The sequence below is a fragment of the Dendropsophus ebraccatus genome, chromosome 1, assembly GCF_027789765.1.
Source record: "Dendropsophus ebraccatus isolate aDenEbr1 chromosome 1, aDenEbr1.pat, whole genome shotgun sequence".
Classification (NCBI taxonomy): domain Eukaryota; kingdom Metazoa; phylum Chordata; class Amphibia; order Anura; family Hylidae; genus Dendropsophus; species Dendropsophus ebraccatus.
Genome location: NC_091454.1, coordinates 123,637,016 through 123,658,410, shown reverse-complemented (window position 1 = coordinate 123,658,410; position 21,395 = coordinate 123,637,016). Strand labels below are relative to the sequence as shown.

Sequence of the window (21,395 nt, the reverse complement as noted above, 5' to 3'; positions counted from 1 at the left end):
TGCTACAAAAAATACATACAGGAGAAGGAATTCCTGTAAAAGGAAATATTCCCTGCAGCTGTACATTGAATGACCTGAAAAGCATAAGTAAAAGGACATTTTCTTAAATTAAAGTTTCTAAAACATTTTTCTACTTTAGCTTCATCTATGTTAATGCTTGAGCCTCACCAATGAACACACTCTGCCACTCTAAATACAGCATTTTACACCAAACAATGTCAAATACCACCACACAGTACACATAGAGGGAGATTTATCTAACTGGTGTAAAGTAGAACATGCTCTGTTGTCCCTAGGAACCAATCAGATTCCACAATTCATTCCCCACAGATTCTTTGAAAAATGAAAAGTGGAATCTGATTGGTTGCTAGGGGCAACTAAGACAATTCTACTTTACACCAGTTTGATAAATCTCCCCCATAGTGTTCCCTGGCAGCACCAGATACCACATTGCAGCACAACATACTTCTTAAGCAGTTTCAGATTCCACATTGCAGCACAAAATACCTTTCTACCAGTGCCAAAAACCAAGATATAGCATCACTGACAGCAATACTGTCTTTCAATTGGAACTACTCACCAGTGCAATTGCCAGTTTGTGTCCCATTACTACCTTGTATAATGGTAGCTACACTCTCCCTCATCTCACCTGTTCTCTTCCTCTAAACATATTTTTTTCTATATCCACCCCTGACCTGTTAAAAATATTTGCACATCCTTTGATGTGTACCTATGCAGACTGGATAGGGCCCATATCCATGTGATGAGTGTACTAGGAGTGCATGTGTCATAGGAGCGCATGTGTCAGAAGCTACCACCCCTTCTGTACCTTCTCTTTCTGCACCCCCCCACCCCCCCACCCCCCAGGTTCAAGACCTGTGAAGTTATGTGCCTATGATGTTGTCACAGGTCCTTTACCCATTCTAACCATGGGATGCACTAAAGGCTTGCATTAGCACTTCACTTTCTGCTTTGGAGTCCCTGCTTTGTGCTGTGGCCAAGCTCAAGCAGGGAAGCCATGCCTTTCCAGATGGTACACTGCACAGTTTAGTGTATTTATCCAGAAGAAATTTTCTAAGCAAGTTAAAGATAAAATTATCTCGGGTAGCTTGAGTATGCCTCTGAGATGTGTAGCTCTAGATTAGGCAGGCATTTTACAGTGATTTCTGCAGTCACAGATTGCAGTTGTGTAAGAACCAGTGTCCCAGTAAACATCTGTCTCTTTTTTTCTTCAGATTTTCTGGACTATTGTAACCTGAAACCATACTCAACGTACAATACATACATGTGCTTCATTTTTTATAGCCGTTTGTTTCCAGGTTGTACCCCAATTTTAAATTCACACAAAGATTTTGCGCCCATCATTGCCAATGATGGCTGTCTATCATGACCATGACAATTATAGATGGCCGCCAATAACAAATAACTGCTGTCTTTTTGACAGCTGTCGGCAATGACGACTGCAAAGTCCTGTTGTGTGCACTAATAAGATTCAAGGGTGCTCTTATTTGGCATTTCCAACTCAATGTAACTAAACTCGTACTTCAAAGAGGTAGGAAGGAGAGGGGTGCCAAGAAAGGTAAACATGAAAATTTATGAGCACATATACAGTAAATTCTAATATTTAGGACAAGATAAATAATTATACAATAGCATAGATATAAAGGCCACCTACATTAAATTAGGGCTCACCAAGGTAACCTAATTTTATACTTGAAGAAGACATAGTGGGTGATAACCCATAGCAACTTAGTAGATTATTTAGTTTTGTAACTAGAAACAATAAAGCTTTGTTTTATTTCTTATTTTGATATCACTTTCATCTTTTCTATTAGTACTTATTTTCATCTATGCTGTGCATTGTGCTTAGAAGAGGTGGGTCAAAGGCTGAAATTGAACAATTTTGACAGGAAAAAAAAGGATTTTGATATGCAAAGTGCTTATCTATGTTGTAAAATGGGTGATCCCTTTGATTCTCTTAGATTCTGTAAAACAAAATGGTAGTATTGCCACAAATATTCATCCCTTTTGTCTGACATATCTTTGGAGCTCTGACTATTTTAGCAAGTACTATTTGTTCTCCATAAAATGTTTTTTTCCTTGATATCCTATAGAACTGTGGTTTGCAAAGTGTCGTCTGTTGTGTTCAACTATTTTGTTGCCATTCTCACACTGCCATGCAAACATTAAAAAAGAAAAAAAGTTTGGGTTTAGTAACACATAATGGAATATTCTGTGATACTATTTTTATGAAGTTTATGATGGCCATGTCAATTGCCATCCAGAAAAACAATACATATTTGGTTCCATCTGCATTGTGACTTGTGCTTGCATAGGTAGAAAATGAAACCATAAAATCCTGGCTGCATGACGATGGTGGTTGTATTGAGTTCAAAGAAAGTTATATAACTACATAAATAATGATGACTACACACAGCCAGAGACATTAGTTCACATTTAAGTGGGGCTGGATAAAAGAAAGTATGTGACTCAAAACTGTATTTAAAATAGAAAGAGTTCTATTACACAAATCACATTATTTGGCTTTGAATTTTGCACAGACTGGACCCATGGATCCTGTACGCCTCCCCGCCCCCCCCCCCCCAATACATGGCCCATGGTGGTTACGAACTCCTGAACATACAATGGCGCACATATACACACACACACATACACTGATGCACTTATATACACACACACTGATGAACATACATATATACACACAGAGGTACCATTAACAAATGTGCAGATGCACCATTGACATACATACAGTTACACTGGAATGTGATTACATCAGTGCAGATGTATACACCATGAATAGACTGTACACAGGGAAATCTTCTCCGGAATGTAATAAGAACTATTGGACCAGAAATAATATCTGCTGCAGAACATCTTCATTAGCAGATTGTTGAATGAAAGACAGTATAGGCTGGGAAGCATTTTCTTTTTGTGGTGGGCTCTCTAATAAGAGCCCAGCATTAATAGAAGCGGCTGCAGAACATCTTTGGGAGAAAATCTGTCAATCACTTAAGACTCTGCTGACATACACACACACACACACACACACACACAAAGATACTGTACATAGATACAGTAGATACACACACTGACATATACATATATATCCACAGATCCATACACACACTGACACACATACATAGACACAGCACTTACAACTCTAATTCCTCAATCTTCTCCCCTCCCCCTCCTTTAGTCAGTCAGCTTGTCTCCACACATTAATATGGAGGACCTTCAGGTCATGTGATCAGGTCTTTCATCACTCTCCTCTGTGTGCAGGATGCTGGAATGTCCTGCTCCTCTGTTTCTCTTCTTCTGAAGTTCAGCCCTACAGTGAGAGGGCTGAACAGTACAGTGGTGGATCCCACTCCCTCTCTGGGCCCCTGGTTGGAGTGGGGAGGTGGTGGGCTTCTTTCAGGGGCATACCATGAAGGCATACTACGCTTTCCCAGGCCCCCCTACTGCACTAGCCCTATAGCAGTCATGGTAGCTACACCACTGCCTGATCTAAACATCTAACAGTGACAGCTGTTTGGAATAGATTTGGAATAGATTGTCTTTTTACTAGGCATTCCTAATCAATCCTTTTTCAGCAGTGATGTTTCTTTAATTTGTTGTCCGGTTTAAAAAAAAAAAAGAAAAAAGAAAACATTTTTAAATACCCCATTTCAACATGTCTGAGGGGAATCCTTTATTTTTGATCTCCAACAATTTAGCTGGAGTAGAGAGAAGCTACTTAGAGCATCTTACCCACCTGGCATGTCATGCATACATTGGGACACATACATGCTTTAAGTATAAAGAGACATGACTGACAAAAGGCAACACATTCTTGTTATGCACAGATTAAACAGCCAACATTATACAATTTATTCCCTCTCTTACCTGCACTAATCAGAGATATCAGTGTATATCTTGAAAATACACATAAGAATCCCCTCTTGATATCTTCCATGTCAAAGAGAATAGGAATGGCAGTCATCAGGAAACAGCTGGCACTGGTGTGCATGAGTGTGTGTGGGGAATATATTGGTAGCTATGGGGAATATATATGGCCAGCAGTGTTATAGTTGTAATTCTTTGGCTGGTAATACTGGGTGTGCTCTGTAGCTTGCACTTATATGTTGGGACTGTGTGGCTATATAAACTGTATTGTAAGAAAAATAACAAAACATTAACATTAAAAAAAAATTGTGCAGGACTGAGGAGATAATTTAGGATTGTTATAATTTAGGATAATTTATTCTCTCTATGGGGCTCTCTGTGTCCTGAACACCCATCTCAGCTCCTGCACTAGGGGTAACAATGAAGGCCAGAGTATATCCATAGTCCAGACTGTACTTGAGGTTAAAGTGTCCTAGGCTACATTATATCCCAGGTATATATTGTTATAGGCCAATTTATGCCCCCGGATTATAAATTGACCTAGGACAATTAATACTTTTCAGACCATATTGTACCTCCATGAAATCAGTAGTACTGAGTAATATACACAAGAATTACTTTTTAGCTTTGTCTGGTAAGTTAAAGAGTACCTGCCATGACAAAAAAACAAACCTTTGACATTGGTCCAAAGTCATGATTGGTGATGGTCTGACTGTTCAAATCGCAACTGATTAGAATGAGTCGGTATAAGTCAGTGTGCCACGCTGTCTTTTGGCTCAGTGTTATCTGACTTGGGAGGCTACATTAACTCTAACTCAAGAAACTCTATGTGGCTAAGTCTATGCAGCTGAAAAATGTCATAGTTTTATAATATGACAAGCAAACAAATTTTAAAAAGTGATATTTTTGCACAAAATTAAGCTGTATAAAAAATTGTATACAGGTTAGTAATGGGTATACGGTTTAGTAAATTCTATAACAGTATGTTCTTCATTTTTGTTGTATCTTTGTGCCTTTAAGACAAAAGCATAAACTATTTTTTTCATGCAATACTACAAATGCAGCTTTTGTTTGTTTTATTCTTTGTTCATGAAAATATTTTTTTCTGTTTTGTAGGAGAAGGAAGATGACAAATCTGACACTTCGAATTCTCAGCAGCAGAAAAGCCCACAAGGCCTAAGTGATACAGGCTATTCATCAGATGGTATATCTGGTTCACTTGGAGAAATTCCAAGTCTAATACCAAGTGATGAAAAAGATTTGACGAAGGAACCAACAAAAAAAGATTCTCTTTCACATGAAAGCAGTCCTTCTAGTCCTTCTGATTTAGCAAAGTTAGAAAGTACAGTTTTATCAATCTTAGAAGCCCAAACAAGTGTTCTTGTTGATGAAAAGTTAAGAAAAGGTAATGACTTGTATGGGAAATATGGTGGACAGATGCAAGACAGAAGCAGAACTAAGATATTGCCAATCACTCCAGAATCATGCAGTTCAGAAGAAGAGCTTGAAGATATTCAGGAAGAGGAGGAAGATCCACTTGAAGAGAATGGAAAAAGGGTTTTTTCATCTCGAAAAGCTCAAAAGGAGGGCACAGCAAAAGATATAACTGTACGCAAACGACAAGACTCAATAGATGACAGTAGTGAAAGTGAAAATTCACCAGTTCCGCAGAGGAAAAGAAGAACTAGCAATGGATCTTCAAGCAGTGATGACTTTAAACATGATGATAGTCAGGGATCTGGGGATGATGAAGATTTTATCCGAAAGCAGATTATTGAAATGAGTGCTGATGAGGATGCATCTGGCTCTGAAGATGAGGAATTTATTAGAACAAAATTAAAGGAAATAAGTGCTATTGAAAGTCAGAAGAAAGAAACTAAATCTAAACCAATACCTGTAAAGTGCAAAAGATTAACTAAAAAAAGCAGTGCAAGTTATGATGAGGATGGAATGAGACGACAATCATGGCATGATGATGATGAAGAAGATGAGGAAACATATGATGAAAGCCCGGAACCAAAATTTAGAGAAACTAAAAGTCAAGAAAATGAAGAGCTCTCCGTCAATGCTGGTGGAGGCCTCAGAAGATTTAAAACTATAGAGCTGAACAGCACAATGTCTAACACCTACACTGAAGAATCTACTAAACATTCTACCATTTTATATTATGATGAAGAACCAGAATTGGAAATGGAAAGCTTAACAGATTCTCCAGAAGACAGGTCGCGCGAAGAAAGGTCATCAAGTCTCCATGCTTCAAGTTTTACTCCAGGTACATCACCAACTTCCGTTTCTTCCTTAGATGAAGACAGTGACAGTAGCCCGAGTCACAAAAGGATGTCAGGAGAAAGCAAACAGCAGAGGAAAGCGAGACATAGATCCCATGGACCAGTTCTACCCACTATTGAAGATTCTTCTGAGGAGGAAGAATTAAGAGAAGAGGAAGAACTTTTAAAAGAACAAGAAAAGCAGAGAGAATTGGAACAGCAACAACAAAGAAAAAGCTCTAGTAAAAAATCCAAAAAAGACAAGGATGAACTAAGAGCACAGAGAAGGAGAGAAAGACCAAAGACACCACCAAGCAACCTGTCTCCTATTGAAGATGCCTCTCCAACAGAGGAATTGCGGCAAGCAGCTGAAATGGAGGAACTTCATAGATCTTCATGCTCAGAGTATTCACCTAGCATTGAGTCAGAACCAGAAGGGTTTGAGATTAGTCCTGAAAAAATAATAGAAGTTCAAAAGGTATATAAATTACCTACATCTGTATCATTATTTTCTCCTACTGAGGTAACTTCTAATGCTGCTGGAGCTGAAATCAGAAATGGGCAACAGGTTCTAAAGAGTGCTGAGGAAGCTTATGAAAATATTATATGTAAAGCAAAATTATATCATAGCGACAAAGAAAAAGAAGAAGTCTTTGAAAAAGAGCCTTTATATGGAGGGATGTTAATTGAAGATTATATCTATGAATCCTTAGTTGAAGAAAATTATGATGAAAACTTGGATACAAATATAATAAGTAGTCAACATCATATATTTGACCAGAGATTGCAAGAAGTGAAAAACAGTTCTGGAGGACATATTCACACCAATGTCACACAGACAATTGGAAGTATAGACAGTAAATGCTTCAAAACTGAAACTTTCCATTCTATGGTGCCTCAAGAAGACATTGTTTCAAGTTCTTACATTGTTCCAGAAAGCCATGAAATAATTATTTTAGATGGCACAGATGAAAGACAATGTCATGATGATGCTACTGGCTTTTATGATATTATTGCTAGCCAGGACATGCAGTTAACCCCAGGATCCAGTCCTACTCAATACAGAAATGAGTTTAGCATGAAAACTGAACATACATCTTCTATAAATGTAGATTCATGTAAAACTGAAAATATTATACTTACTGCTTCAGTGGAGTCATCTTCTGTTAACTCAATGTCTATTCCTGATGTTAAAATAACTCAGCATTTCACTGCAGAAGAACCTGAAGATGATGTGATTGTTGATTACAGTATAGAAAAAAACTCTGATTATTCTGCTTCAAAAAACACTGAAGTATCCATAAATGGAAAAGATGGCTCTAGTGCAAATACATCTTCTAGTGCTGAGAGTGTTTCAATATCTGTTTCTCACATATCAAAAAGTAACACAGAGCTTAGTCAAACATCAGTACACAGTTCAGCTACTAATGTATCTACAGCAGATCATGTTGTAATTTCAGTACCCGATTTTGTTCAAACTACGAGTGGCCACAGAACTGTACCAACTTCTTCTGCTGTGTGTACTATGGCAACAGAACTTATTGGAGCTAATCTGTTAGAAGGTGAAAGCAAAGAACATTCAAAAGGTACATCAACTACTGTTGCTGTGTCTGTATTACATCATGTTCAACCAATGACCATTGAATCCACAGTGTCAACAAAGCACACAGTTACTTCTATAGCAGGTGTACATGCAACAACTGTTACCCCCAGTTTGCAGTCTGTCATGTCATCAGTTCCATCAGTCACATCAAAGGTAATGTCATTCTTTAAAAGCTCTTCTGATCCGACTGACACTTTTACAAATCAAGCCTCTGTTCCTCCACCACCCCCTCCACCACCACCACCACCATTACCTCCAGCAGCAACCCCCAAACCAGCTTTAAGCTCAAAAAAGAGGCCAGCACCTAAAATTCCAACAACCAAAGCAAAATCATCCACAGTAGGATTTCAGGAAGGTTCACCTTTAAAAACCAGTTCAACTTCTACAACCAGGCCTCATGCTCCACCTCCACCCGTCCCTCCAAAGCCATCTACTATTCCAGCTGGATTGATATTCAGTCATAAGACAACTGTAGCCTCAAAACCTGAGAAAGTAACAAAACCTGTTGCTTATGAAACCCCATTTGCTATGCAAAAGAGAATAGAAGCACAAAACAAAACAGCACATTCTGTACAGACCAATATGACCTTGAACCTAGTTTCATCTACAGAATATCAGTTACCTTCTCCAACATCACCTCTTTCTCCCCATTCTAATAAATCATCTCCTAGACTAACCAAACCATCGCAAGAAACCTATGTTGTTATTACTTTGCCATCAGAGCCTGGTACACCAACAGAAATGGATTCTTCTCAAACAACAACAACAACATGTTGGCCACTACAAACATCAGCCCCTGAGCAGGTTCCACAAATAACACAAACAGTGTTTTCTACCACACCTCTCAGTATAAATGCAAAAGTCACAGTAAGTCAATCACCAGATACTCTGCACAGTTTCTCACAAATAGCGGCAGATGTTACCAAGACTACTGTTTCTTTACCTCAAAGCACAGTCTCAGAATTCCCTTGCATTCCAGCTGTTTTTCCGACTGAAAGAGCAATAACAGTTCAATCTCAGATAAAGCAAGTTGGAAAACCTACTGAGTTCAATGATATAATAGACCTACGCACCTTGAACAAGATGGATTATATGGTTAAAGGTTTTGAGGATGATAGTTGCATGGACCTGTCTGCTGCAACCACTGAGGGTAAACGTCAGCCTACTACTTTTAGTTCTATAAATCGACCAATAAGTGCTGTACAACCTGCTATAGTAAACCTTAGCACTGCTTCTCCAGTAACTTCATCAATGTTAATAGTTACTGAATCTATTACAGTAATGACATGCTCAACAACTGTCAGTTATACAACAAGTCTGGAGAGTCTTGTTGACTTGGGAAATTCCATGAAGGAACCATTAAAACTGACAACTTCTAAACAATATGAAGAAGAAAAAGGGACATACCCTGTGGATGTAGAAGTGCCAATTAACTTATCGCTGGGTGTCCCGGTTCACTCAGTAGCTGCATCAACAACAAAACCTTTCCCAGCTACCTCTGGTAGCATAACAAATAGCTCTACTGATATCTCTACCTCTCAAGAATCAGTAGACAGTGGAGTAGTAGATCTTAGCACAACAAAGTTCCTTAGAACAATGGTTACTGTGGATAACGGATCATCAGCAATTGTCACTGAAATAATTGAAGATGATAAACCTGTGGACTTAACTGCAGGTAGACGAGCTGTGTGTTGTGATGTGGTATCCAAATTGCCATTTGGAAGAAGTTGTATTTCACAACAACCATCAACTACTTTACCTGAAGATCGTTTTGGATATAGAGATGACCATTATCAATATGACCGTTCAGGAATGTCAGGCTTTAGAGGTGTTGGGGGTATGAAACCTTCTATGTCTGACACAAATTTAGCTGAAGCAGGACTCTTTTTGTACAAAAGCAAAAATACTTTTGATTACCCAGTTGGAATAGCTGATGTTGCTGTAGACCTTACATCTGGGAAAATGACTACAGGTCAGTATGATGTGCCAGCAAATCTTTCTTTAAAATGTGAATATGGTGTTCCCCATCTCATTTCCGGGTAATTTTTTTTTATTTAATTTAATTTATTTATTGGCACATTGTGGCAAATTATTTTGGAGTACGGTATATTTAATTTCTTTTTTCATTATTTGTATGTTTTGCTCACAGGGTCATGCATGTGCCTGCATGTTCCAATTTTAATTTTGCTTCTTGTCCAAATAATCATTAACATGGATATTTGCATGCAATTTTCCCCATGTATTTCATCAAGATTGGATGGCTCACCAAACCACCAAACATCAATGTTTTTAGGAAATGGACTATAACTGTACCCCTATACTTTCAGGTGAGACTTTGGATTACCAAACCAAGACTACAGGTCCTTACCCAGAGACACGACAAGTTATTTCTGGCCTTGGAATAAGTGGCCCCCAGTATTCACAAGCACGCATGACTTCTACCGTAGTCCCACCATATGGTATGGGAAGTGTTTTACGGTCATCTAATGGAATTGTATATTCATCAGTTACCAGCCCAATTCCTTCAACATTTGCAATCACTACACAGCCGGGCTCTATATTCAGTACAACAGTAAAAGATTTATCTACATTTGTTACTACAGACACAGTTACTTCATTTTCAAACTTAAACCAAACTCAGCCACTGCCAAGAACATATAGCATATTATCCTCAGCAGTGGGAGATGTAACCGATGTAATGTCAGTGATTGATGCTAGTTTGCAAGCTTTTCCTGTGGATGTTGCGACAACTACACAAGGTGAACTTGTTTCCATTTTGACATCAGAATCAGAAACCTTTTCAGAAATGGGAGATGACGAGTCATTTTTAATGCCATCTGATGATGGTAAGCAACAGCATCTACATTTACAGCGTGAGATTCTAGAGCTGGAAAAACTGAAACAGCAGAGATTAGCTGAGGAGCTTGAATGGGAACGTCAGGAAATTCAGAGATTCAGAGAACAAGAAACGTTTATGGTCCAGAAAAAACTTGAAGAACTACAGTCAATGAAACAGCACCTGTTGTATCAACAGGAGGAAGAGAGGCAAGCTCAATATATGATGCGTCAGGAAACGCTAGCTCAACAACAACTACATCTTGAGCAAATTCAACAACTTCAGCAGCAACTTCATCAGCAGTTAGAGGAACAGAAAATTAGACAAATGTATCAATATGGTTATGACTCTGAAAATGTGCCACCCCAGACAACTTCTGAGCAAGTGATTTTAGAAGGTCAATATTCAGCCCCAGAGGAAGGACAATTCTGGACAGGTGATCCTACCGCAACTACATCATCAGCAGTTGCAGGCATTGAAATGTCGTCAAATGATGCTTGGTATGCTGTACAGTCAGATAGTATTCCACAATATATTTCAAGACAAGGAATATTAAATTCTGTTTCAGAAATGTCTCTAAAAGACATGGATATTAATGAAGAAAGGCAGCTTAAAAAAAGAAGTTCCATGCCTAGACTTGGTGGTATGTATGATGAAATAGAAAATATGCAAGAAGAGCCAAGATCTTACAAATTAATTGTTGATAGTGGAGTCCAAACTGATGATGAAGATGGAAATGACAATAGGTTTACTGGCAGAAGAAGAAGGTCCAAAAAAGGCATTGATACAAGTGTTCAGACTGATGATGAAGATCAAGATGATTGGGATATTCCTACAAGATCAAGAAGAAGGTCACGTGCAGGAAAATACACTGAAGGAAACACTGATGCTGATAAATCAAGACCATTTTCCAAGGCATCTAGTATAGCTGTGCAAACAGTTGCAGAAATTTCAGTACAAACAGAACCACTTGGGACAATAAGAACACCTTCAATAAGAGCAAGGGTTGATTCAAAGGTTGAGATAATTAAACATATTTCTGCACCAGAAAAGAGTTACAAAGGGGAAAGCTTGGGTTGTCAAACAGAAACTGATTCTGATGGGCAGAGTCCACAACATTTAAATGATTTATCACAAAAAGACAAAAGACGTCCAACACCTTTAGAAATAGGTTATTCTTCGCATCTTCGTGCTGATTCATCACTTCAGGTTGCACCTTCTCCACCTAAGTCTCCTAAAGTTCTTTATTCACCAATTTCTCCAGTCTCCCCTACCAAAGCGCTAGAATCTGCTTTTGTTCCCTATGATAAGACAATGGTGGATGACATTGGCACTCACAAGCCACATGCTGATATTGTGCAGATTCCACCACCAAGTCCTAAATCTGCAAAGGTCATGCAACGCTCTATGTCAGATCCAAAACCTTTAAGTCCAACGGCAGAAGACATTGCTAGAACACAGTTCCAGTACTCGGATGGATACTCAGTAAGATCTTATTTCTATTATATAATTTAACATAAATTCAAATAAATTGCTAGCATTTTCCAGATTAGGCTGGGTTCACGCTAAGTTTTTTGTTTCCATTTAATGTATACATAAAACAAGGAAAAAAACAGATACATTAATGCATGGTTAAAAAAAAAGGATGCTGCTGTATGCTGTGTACATTAAAAAAATATCTAAATGGATCCTTTTTTTATGTACACAAAAAGAAAGTGTAGTTGACCGCATTTTTCTATATGTTAAAATTAAATTCACTGTAATGGACAGAAAAACGCAGTGTGAACCCATCCTTTTATTATATATAATGTTGTACATACAGTACATTGAATTAATAACAGTCTAACATGTTCAATTATTTTGTTTATGGCGCACTTTTAGATATCTTAATCTATTGCCAACCTTATGTATTGCCTACTTAAATAATCTTAAATAAAAATTCTAAATCTGGTGTATAACAGACATAGATTGTAATACATACATAGTATAATTTATTCAACTTTCTAACTTTGTATTTATTAGGCTATATCTGTGCAACACACGAGTGTTTCTAAATGCATAGTTTACCAAAAGGTCATAAAGATATAATTTGCATGTCTCCTCCCATTAACCCAGAACAGGGCCTCATCAGAGCGTCCGTGCTATGGGGCCTGTACACTAAGTTGACACTTGACAGCAGGAAATACTTTGTGTTCATGACTGTTAATTCATGCCAGGTGAGCAGGGAGAAAGGAAAGGCTGTGGGGAGAGGCACTCCTGGGCTGATGGTGAGGCAAGGGGGGGGGGTCCCAGGGGACAGCAGGATCATTCAAAAAGACTTTCCCTAGGTCCCCCCCCCTTCTCCTCTTTCTCGTTCACTGCTATCAGGAAATCTCGACTTTTACATCAGTCAAGTCCTGTGTAACCTATGGAGAGGGGAGGGGGGAGGAGGAAGTAGGGAGATTAGTCGCTAGCAGAGAACAAAGGATTACATAGTGGGAGCAGAGGTACACAGAAGTCTGAGAGGTCAGTGCTGACTTCAGAGGAGATAGCCCGGTGATGTAGCTGTAAATTAACTCAAGAGAAAATGTGCCTTTCTAGTCAGGGACTACTGGTTATTTATATATATACAACTTGGCAACACAGGGGGCCATGGGCCCAAACAAACCAGTATATCCCTGAATAACAAATAAAACGTAACTTTTATTAAATAATAAATAGAAATATTGACGTGAAAATATGTGATTAAAACTACTACCATACAGTCACAGATCAAGATATCTATGTTCACTATCAAGTGATACACGTAAGGCTCAAATTAGCTGCAGACTAACTAAGCTAGATATGACTGTATAGGTAGACTTAAAATCAAAACACCGCCTCCACTAGCTGTAAATTAACTCTTTATTGTCCTGTTTGGTGCCTCATCTCCCTCCACCCCTCCCCTCTCCATAGAAAACCATAAAAACAGGGGGGGAAGCTTCAGACTTCTTTTTCATGAAAAAAAAATGCATTACAAAGTTTCTCGCCTGTACTATTAAAAATTAAACAACAGTGACATTTTAACACTAACACACATAAAAAAAAACAATCATGTATGCCCCCCCCCATGCACTTTCATGTGCCTGCCCCATGAATCCTGTATGCACCCCGCCAATGCAAATACTCACATGATCGGTGGAGATGTGTCACAGCCTCAGAGTTATGCCGGGCTAGAGTAGAAGGACCTTGTTCGGCACTGAACGGTACTTAGTTCAAACAGGTATATTGAAGAGATGATTTATTGTCTTAGAAACAACGCGTTTTGAGGTGTAGTACCGTTCAGCGCCGAACAAGGTTGTTCTACTCTAGCCCGGCATAACTCTGAGGCTGTGACACATCTCCATTCTCTGGCATCGGGATCTCGTGGCTCAGAATCCTCGACAGCAAACTCTGGGACTGGCTGCTGCGGTTACTCCATCTGTCTTCATTGATAAGCGCTACTAGGTGTTGTACTCTTTGTGCAACACAAAAAGGTGAGCATAACCATATGTGCATCCCCTTCCCACCCGAGTATTGATGTTATTACCCTATGGCGCCTCTCTCTTCCTCTTAGCCTGCTTCATATCACATGATCGGTGGTCAGTGCAGTCCCGCGATGCCCAAGTGATGCCACTAGCATGTCGGAGATCTGGGAGAATGGAACGACAAGGGACTGTGTTGACCACCGGATAACACAAGTATGTGCTTTGTGGTAGAAAGGGGGGGTTTTCTTGTGGCTGGAGGTGAAATGCTGCTTCCTGCCACAAGAGAGGATAGTAGGAAACCAGCCTGCCAGTGGGTGCTATAAACCTTGGCCACCATGGAAGCAAAACACTTTTCCACATGCCCTGTACCAGTCACAGGGTCTGCCTTCATGGAAGCTACACTACTGCACTCTTGCCTTTTTTTATAATAGAGATGATTAACATGTATTTGCTTTGCTGTTTGTGTAAACTCTCTTATGCTATAGACAGGACTATTGGAAGCATTTACAGCAAAGAGCCAGACAAAGCTGTGTTTTAGCAGGCAATTGCACACAGCTGCTCACTTCTTCCGGCTATATCGAGTGATTGTTGCGTGTGTCTCAGCACGCTTCACACTCTGATGATGACTCCGAGAATGTCATTTGTGGATGTGGATTCCTAGTGGTGTCTGCCACGTCATTATCATGGTAATCTGGGACAAACTTGTCCTTTGCCAAGCTTTCTTCCTTCATAGCCAAGCAGTACAATCCCGTACTGCATCCAGAAGCGGCCCTTGCCTGGCTCTCCTCACTGCTCTGTGGCGTATCAACTTTGGGAGTCTTAAAGGACAACTCCCGCGGGACCCCAAAAAAAAAAAAAACACAGACACACACAGACACCATACTCTCCGGTGACGATCGCCACTCGATTCGCCCGCCGTCCGCCTCTCCGTCGCCGCCGTCCGCCATCCAGCGATGTCTCCAACTTCCGGGTCCAGGGGATGGAAAAGGCTGCCAGTGCGCTTGCGCACCGGCAGCCTTTTCATTGGCTGGAGCGCATCACATGGCTTCCAGCAAGCTCAGCCAATCAGGGCTGAGCAAGCTGGAAGCCATGTGATGCGCTCCAGCCAATGAAAAGGCTGCTGGTGCGCATGTGCACCAGCAGCCTTTTCATCCCCATTCACTTTGCATGAAGACGCCGAGGAGGAAGAAGACCCGGACCGCCCCTCGGCTCTGACGTCGTCGTCACCAGATGCCGCCCCGGAGAAGAGGACCGTGACGATCGTAATAGGTAATGTATACATTCCTTAACTTCCGGGGTGGGGGGTCGGGGGTCCGAAAGTGGGGGAAGGGGGCCAGGCCGGGTATTTAACCACATTACAAAGTTATATAACTTTGTAATGTGTGTTAAATGAGCAAAAAAAAATTTTTGTGGGAGTTGTCCTTTAATGCTTCTTCCAAATTCCTGCTTCTCAGGGGATTCTTCCAATAGATCCGCAAAACTCAAGCGTCTTAGGGTCTAGCCAATCTGCTAGGCTCACCAGGAGCCCTCTTGCTGACAGCAGTGGAAATTGGAATTGGGTCTCAGACACCAAACTACCACTCTTACGAGTCTGTCTTTAACTGGGACCACCTTCTGTTCCACCTTGGCCATTGACACTTTCCAGACCCTAGGCCAGATTTTTTTGCATGCTTGGACATATTTTATCTATTTTTAAATTGAACCAAAGATTTTTTTTATTGTAATGCAAAATGTCTTAACAGCACCCAGTTACTTGGTATAATGTAGACCCAGCACCCAGTTACTTGTTATGCACATTCAGTGACCTGCTATAATGCACAACCAGCACCCAGAAACTTGTTATGCACACCCAGTGACTTGGGATAATGTACACCCAGCGGTTTGCTGTAATGCACAACCTGCACCCAGTCACTTGTTATACACAACTAGTCACTTCGTATAATGTACCCCTAGCGACTGGCTATAATACACAACCAGCACCCAGTCACTTGTTATGCACACCCAGTAACTTGTTATAATGTACACCCAGCAACTTGCTCTAATGCACAACCAGCACCCAGTTACTTTTTTTGCTGGACACTGGCTGCACAGCTCCCACAGAAAGCCAACCACAATCTACCCTCCTATTCTCTCTGTATTTCTCTAACTGCCTGCTTCAACCTACTCTCAACTACACTTACAACAGACTGCTCATTTCCAGGAAGTAGTTCACCTTAAATAATAATAATAATAATAATAATAATAATAATAATAATAATAATAATATTTATTTGTATAGCGCCAACAGATTCCACAGCGCTTTATAGAGGGTGAGTTGGAGATACTTGACATCACAAAGGGGCTTGCAGGTGATTGGATAGGCTCAAGGGATTATGGATAATGCCTTGATCCTGCCCAGTGACAGTACTATAAGCTAACATGTGTGGCATTTGTTTCACTCATCTCTACTTATATACATATAACAGTAATGAATATACCAAATATTGCCAGTAATAAATATATAGCATGCATGCATATATACCATCTGTGATTATGCCAAATGCATAATTATATAAAAGCAGAAAATATAGCATAAACACAACTTTACTCCAGCAATGTTCACAGTAACAGGCCTCCCCATGTATCCCTAATGGCAGCCAATAACCCATCCAAAAACTAAGTAGGGACCTCTCCCTCCACCCACCCCCACCCCCCCCCCCTTCCTTTTAAGAGCCAGCAATTTTTAACTCCCCAAGGCCTCTGCTTAGATGCTTATTGCAGTCAATAAGCCATCCCAGGGGTTTACTTAACGCTGGCATATGAAATACCAGTACGTTCTTGTAATACCAACTCATAAGTCTGATGTGTACTCTTCAATTGTCCTTAGTCATATATTTATCATAGCACTGAAATTGAAATTAAACATTTGCATGTAGAATAACTGTATTTTTACATTTAAACTTATATTTGCAATCTTCTATTCCTATCTGTCAATTAAACAATTTGTGGATCCATCACAAGTGGAAAATTAAGGGTGGTTACTAGAGTACATTTTGTCTTTTGCAGTCCAGTAGTCAAATAATAATAGTCAAAATAAATAAAATGGTTTTAGAGCTTTACACTTAAACTGTTTAAGTAGTTATATCTGTTACCTGTTACAGGTGTTATCTTCAAAAGCTTTAAAGATTTATATCCAGTTCTTGATCACATTACTTAGCAGTTGCCAGCAGTAAAAATCCTAGCCATGATGTCAGGCAGTAATGCATCTGTATCCTTTTGCTGGAGCTAAACAGCAGAGATACTTACTGTACATCCTTGTGTTCACTTCCTGTACTCTTTTGGGTTCAACACACTGGAGTTCCAGTGTTAGGAATAAACAGTAAGATAGTACACTTCAGGCACCACAAACATTGGGGGGAACTCACTATTGAAATTCAGTTTTAAATTATCTTTTTTTTTTTTTTTTGGTTTCTGCAATATACCCTGGGTTGTTACAGTTCATATATATCATACATATTCATTAAATAATTGAAAGTGTCCTCTACAGAGTCAGGAGTAATTATATTTTGTGCTTCTGTCTTCTGAGGAAATGCTATTTCAGGCAGGATAAACCAGGTTGGTAGAGGAGCCTCCCCAGGGTGGTTTTTAATCTTCAGTTTAAAATTTCTCAAATTGTATTTCAAATGCAATTTCAAATTCTATTTGAATTTTTTTTATTATCAATTTTAAAGATACCAGGAAGCAACGAGCAAGAATTCAAGGTTTCACAGACCTGTTAGTTTTTCTTTAAGAAGCTCCTCCTACTCATTACCTGTATTAACTGCCTGTTTGAACTGGTTACTATTTCAAAAAACACCTGTCCACACACTCATTTACACTCCGTCTTCAAAAGGATTGAAAGTGTCTGCATCAAATTCCAGGGCCTCTTAGAAAAACTGCATTGTTATTACAAGAATCGTCACAAGAATTTGTAAGAGGGTCACACCAGGCTCTTGCCATGAATTATAAGGAGGTTCACCACCAAGCCGTCACCCATAATTTTTCTAAGGGTGTGCATTATGCCCTCCTTATCCAGGATCCATGCCTTCCTCTCCCAGTTAACAGGGACCTACAGTTGTTACTAAGGCAGCAAGTGAAAAGGAGGACTGGCTTGTCCAATCCTCTACCTAGGATGTAGGCCTGTAAATTTGCAGGTCCTCGTTATCCCACCAAATTTCAAATTCAATTTCAATATTAATTTCATTATTAATTTAAAATTCATTTGAAATTTAAATTTCAAGTCTTTTTTTTTTACGTTAGACAGGCCAGTAACCCATAAAAACCCAAAATCACTTTTCAAGATTCATAATATATGTGATTATACAGCAACTATTATTTGAAATTCAATTATAAATTTACTTAAATTTTTTTTTTCTTTTCAATTTTTAATTAATTTTGAAAAATTTTAAACGGTCATCCAGGCTCTCGCCCACAATTCTGAGGAGGGTCACAACCAGGGTTTTTAAGGGGTCACCACCAGCCTGTAGCCCACAATTTAAGTTGCTCTGGGAATCTTCAGGAATTACAGGGCAATATCCAACTTCTGCTCCGGAGGGAGCCCTGTCTGTACTGCTGAGCCAGCTTAGTTTGCCAGCCAGGCAGGGGTTAAGTTGTGATGCTGTGCACAGAATATGAACTGCAGCCTCTAGTGATTGGTGGTTAGTAGAGATGAGCGAACCTCGAGCATGCTCGAGTCCATCCGAACCCGATCATTCGGCATTTGATTAGCGGTGACTGAAGTTGGATAAAGCTCTAAGGTTTTCTGGAAAACATGGATACAGCCAATGACTATATCTATGTTTTCCACATAGCCTTAGGGCTTTATCCAACTTCAGCAGCCACCTCTAATCAAATGCCGAAACGGATGGACTCGAGCATGCTCGAGGTTAGCTCATCTCTAGTGGTTAGTGATTAGTGAGTGGTCAAATGATCATGACTAAGGGTCCTATTCCACGGGCCGAGGAGGGCCCGATCAACGATGTAAACGAGCGGCGATCTGCTAGATCGCCGCTCGTTTACTGGGCCTACCGATGTCCTTGCAGCCCTTGCAGCATCATACATTACCTGTAGGTCTTCTTCTCCGCGCTTTCTTCATCCCAGGGTCCCGCGCGCTCTATCTTCTGAATGGCCGGTCAGCTGACAGGCCACACTCAGCCAATCACAGGCCATGGCGGTCCCGGCCTGTGATTGGCTGAGCGATCCGTCAGCTAACTGTCCATTCAGAAGATAAACAGCAGCGCGGGACCCGGGGATAAAGACAGCGCGGAGAAGCTTGGACAGGTAATGTATGATGCTGCTGTCAAATCGTCGGTCGCCTGCCGCGCACCGCTATTCAACCGTAGAGATGCGCGGTGGGGTAACGATGATTTTAGGTCTGGCCCTAAATGAACGATAAGCCGATGACACAATCATTGGCTGATCGTTCTCTCTATTTTACCGAACGATAATCGGCCGAATCGGGCCAAATGGGGCCGATCCGGACGATTATCGTTACTGTGGAATAGGGCCCTAAAGGCTGTTGGGGACATGACTTCACAGACTGGACCCAGGCAGAATAAGTGAATCCTTTCTAAATGGGGCCATTTCACAGTTACACAGATTAAACAACTACTTTTTCCAAACTTTCTTCTATCTCTCTCCCTGCTTCTCTCTGCCTCTACCTGTGCTCTAGCATATATACTGAAGGAGAAAGTGGAAAGTGGGATGCAGCCAATGGGCCAACTGCAAGAGATTATGGATAATCCCTTGCACCCGCACTTTTGCTGTAATGTAATGTACTATGTGCGACCACCATTTTGGATGAACCTGTGTACAAACTTTTTGAAAAATTCAGTTAGTTCCTGAATTAATTTTTTTGAAAAGTTTGTAATGAAATTGGTTTGGGAAGTTTGGCTTGCTTATCTCTAATCTTTTTAAGTAGATTTATTGACTGGTAGTCTCCCTGTGAAAGGAACAGGCAGTTGTTATTATACTTCCACCATTTTTTTTTTTTCAGGCAGGATGTATTGTAAATATGTGACTTCCACATTATTATAAATAGATTTATACCCCACACTTGTAGTCTCTAGATAACTTTTTTCTCTTGTGCAAATGATATTCATTCAGTAATACATTACAGTTGTAGTGGTCTTCCCCAGAACCAGTTCTAAATCCTTTATCTGTTTACTATTATTGTGCTACTTAGGGCCCAATAGGGTGCCTGTCAGAGTTAGACTTTGTTCACGCAACATGAAAAAAGAGAAAAGGCGTTTTTTTCTATTCAATTCTATTTGATTTTTCTGTTTAAAGAGGCGTCAGTTATTGCCGCGATGTGACTGACTACAATGCAATACAATTCCTAATGTGCATTAATCATGGGAAATTTCCTTCAACTTAGTACATCTACTAAGGCAGGCTTCAGAATCTCTAAAAAAAAAAACCTGACTTCACCAATCAGGTGTAATTCATATATAGAAGTCTATGTAGTGTATTGTCTATGGAACTATATGTAATGTAGTTTTAGTGAGTGGTTCCAGTACACTATGCTTTATTGATGGAATACTTTTATGGAATACTTTGGGGATCAAGGACACTTGCTCCCCAAATGGATGGCACTGAACAGGGAGGGAGAGAGGTGCCCGTGCATCTATTACCGTATTTTCCGTCATATAAGGCGACTGGGCATATAAGAGGACCCCTTACTTTCAATCAGATTGTCAGGGATTAAATTTATATGACGGAAAATGTTAACCCCTGCCTGACCGCAGCGCTGCTATGGTCAGGCAGGGGTTAACTGCAGCTAAATGAATAAAATAACAAACAGTTAACTCACCTGGGCCCGTTCCTGGCCTCCACGCGTCTTCTTCTACGGTCCCATTCCCCGATGCAGGCAGTGTGAGGTACACTGGCTGCACTGGGGATGCCCGAAGCTCTCTTGAGGAGTTGAGCGTCTAATCGGAGACTGGACGTTCCTTTTAAAGCACGTGCTGTATCCCCAATCACTTGACCGCGGCTTGAAACCCCAGCAGCATTTCCGCGTCCCTGTCCTTTTTGCTTTGCGCTACACATTGTAGTAGCCTTTTTTTCAATACAATTTAGCTGTACCAGATAGTTTTTAATTTATCCCACACTAACAGTATACAGCCGTATACCGGATAAAGAATTGTTTTTACAACAATAGAAATAAAGGGCTGGTCATGCCTTTACTGGACACAGACTGCAAATCTGTAGAAGCAAGATAAGAGGTATTATCCCACACTTCCAGTATACAGCTGTATACTGGATATAAAATTGTCTTTACA

The 21,395-nt window shown here is 40.1% G+C and overlaps 1 protein-coding gene across 1 annotated transcript in view; it reads left to right on the top strand.

Moving 5' to 3' along the window:
- Window positions 1–21,395, top strand: part of PCLO (piccolo presynaptic cytomatrix protein) — a 259,253-nt gene that overhangs the window by 161,501 nt on the left and 76,357 nt on the right. Inside the window, exons 6-7 of the mRNA XM_069957749.1 lie at window positions 5,023–9,748; window positions 10,104–12,097. Of these exons, the coding sequence (XP_069813850.1) occupies window positions 5,023–9,748; window positions 10,104–12,097 (6,720 nt within the window). The remainder of the gene's footprint in view (window positions 1–5,022; window positions 9,749–10,103; window positions 12,098–21,395) is intronic.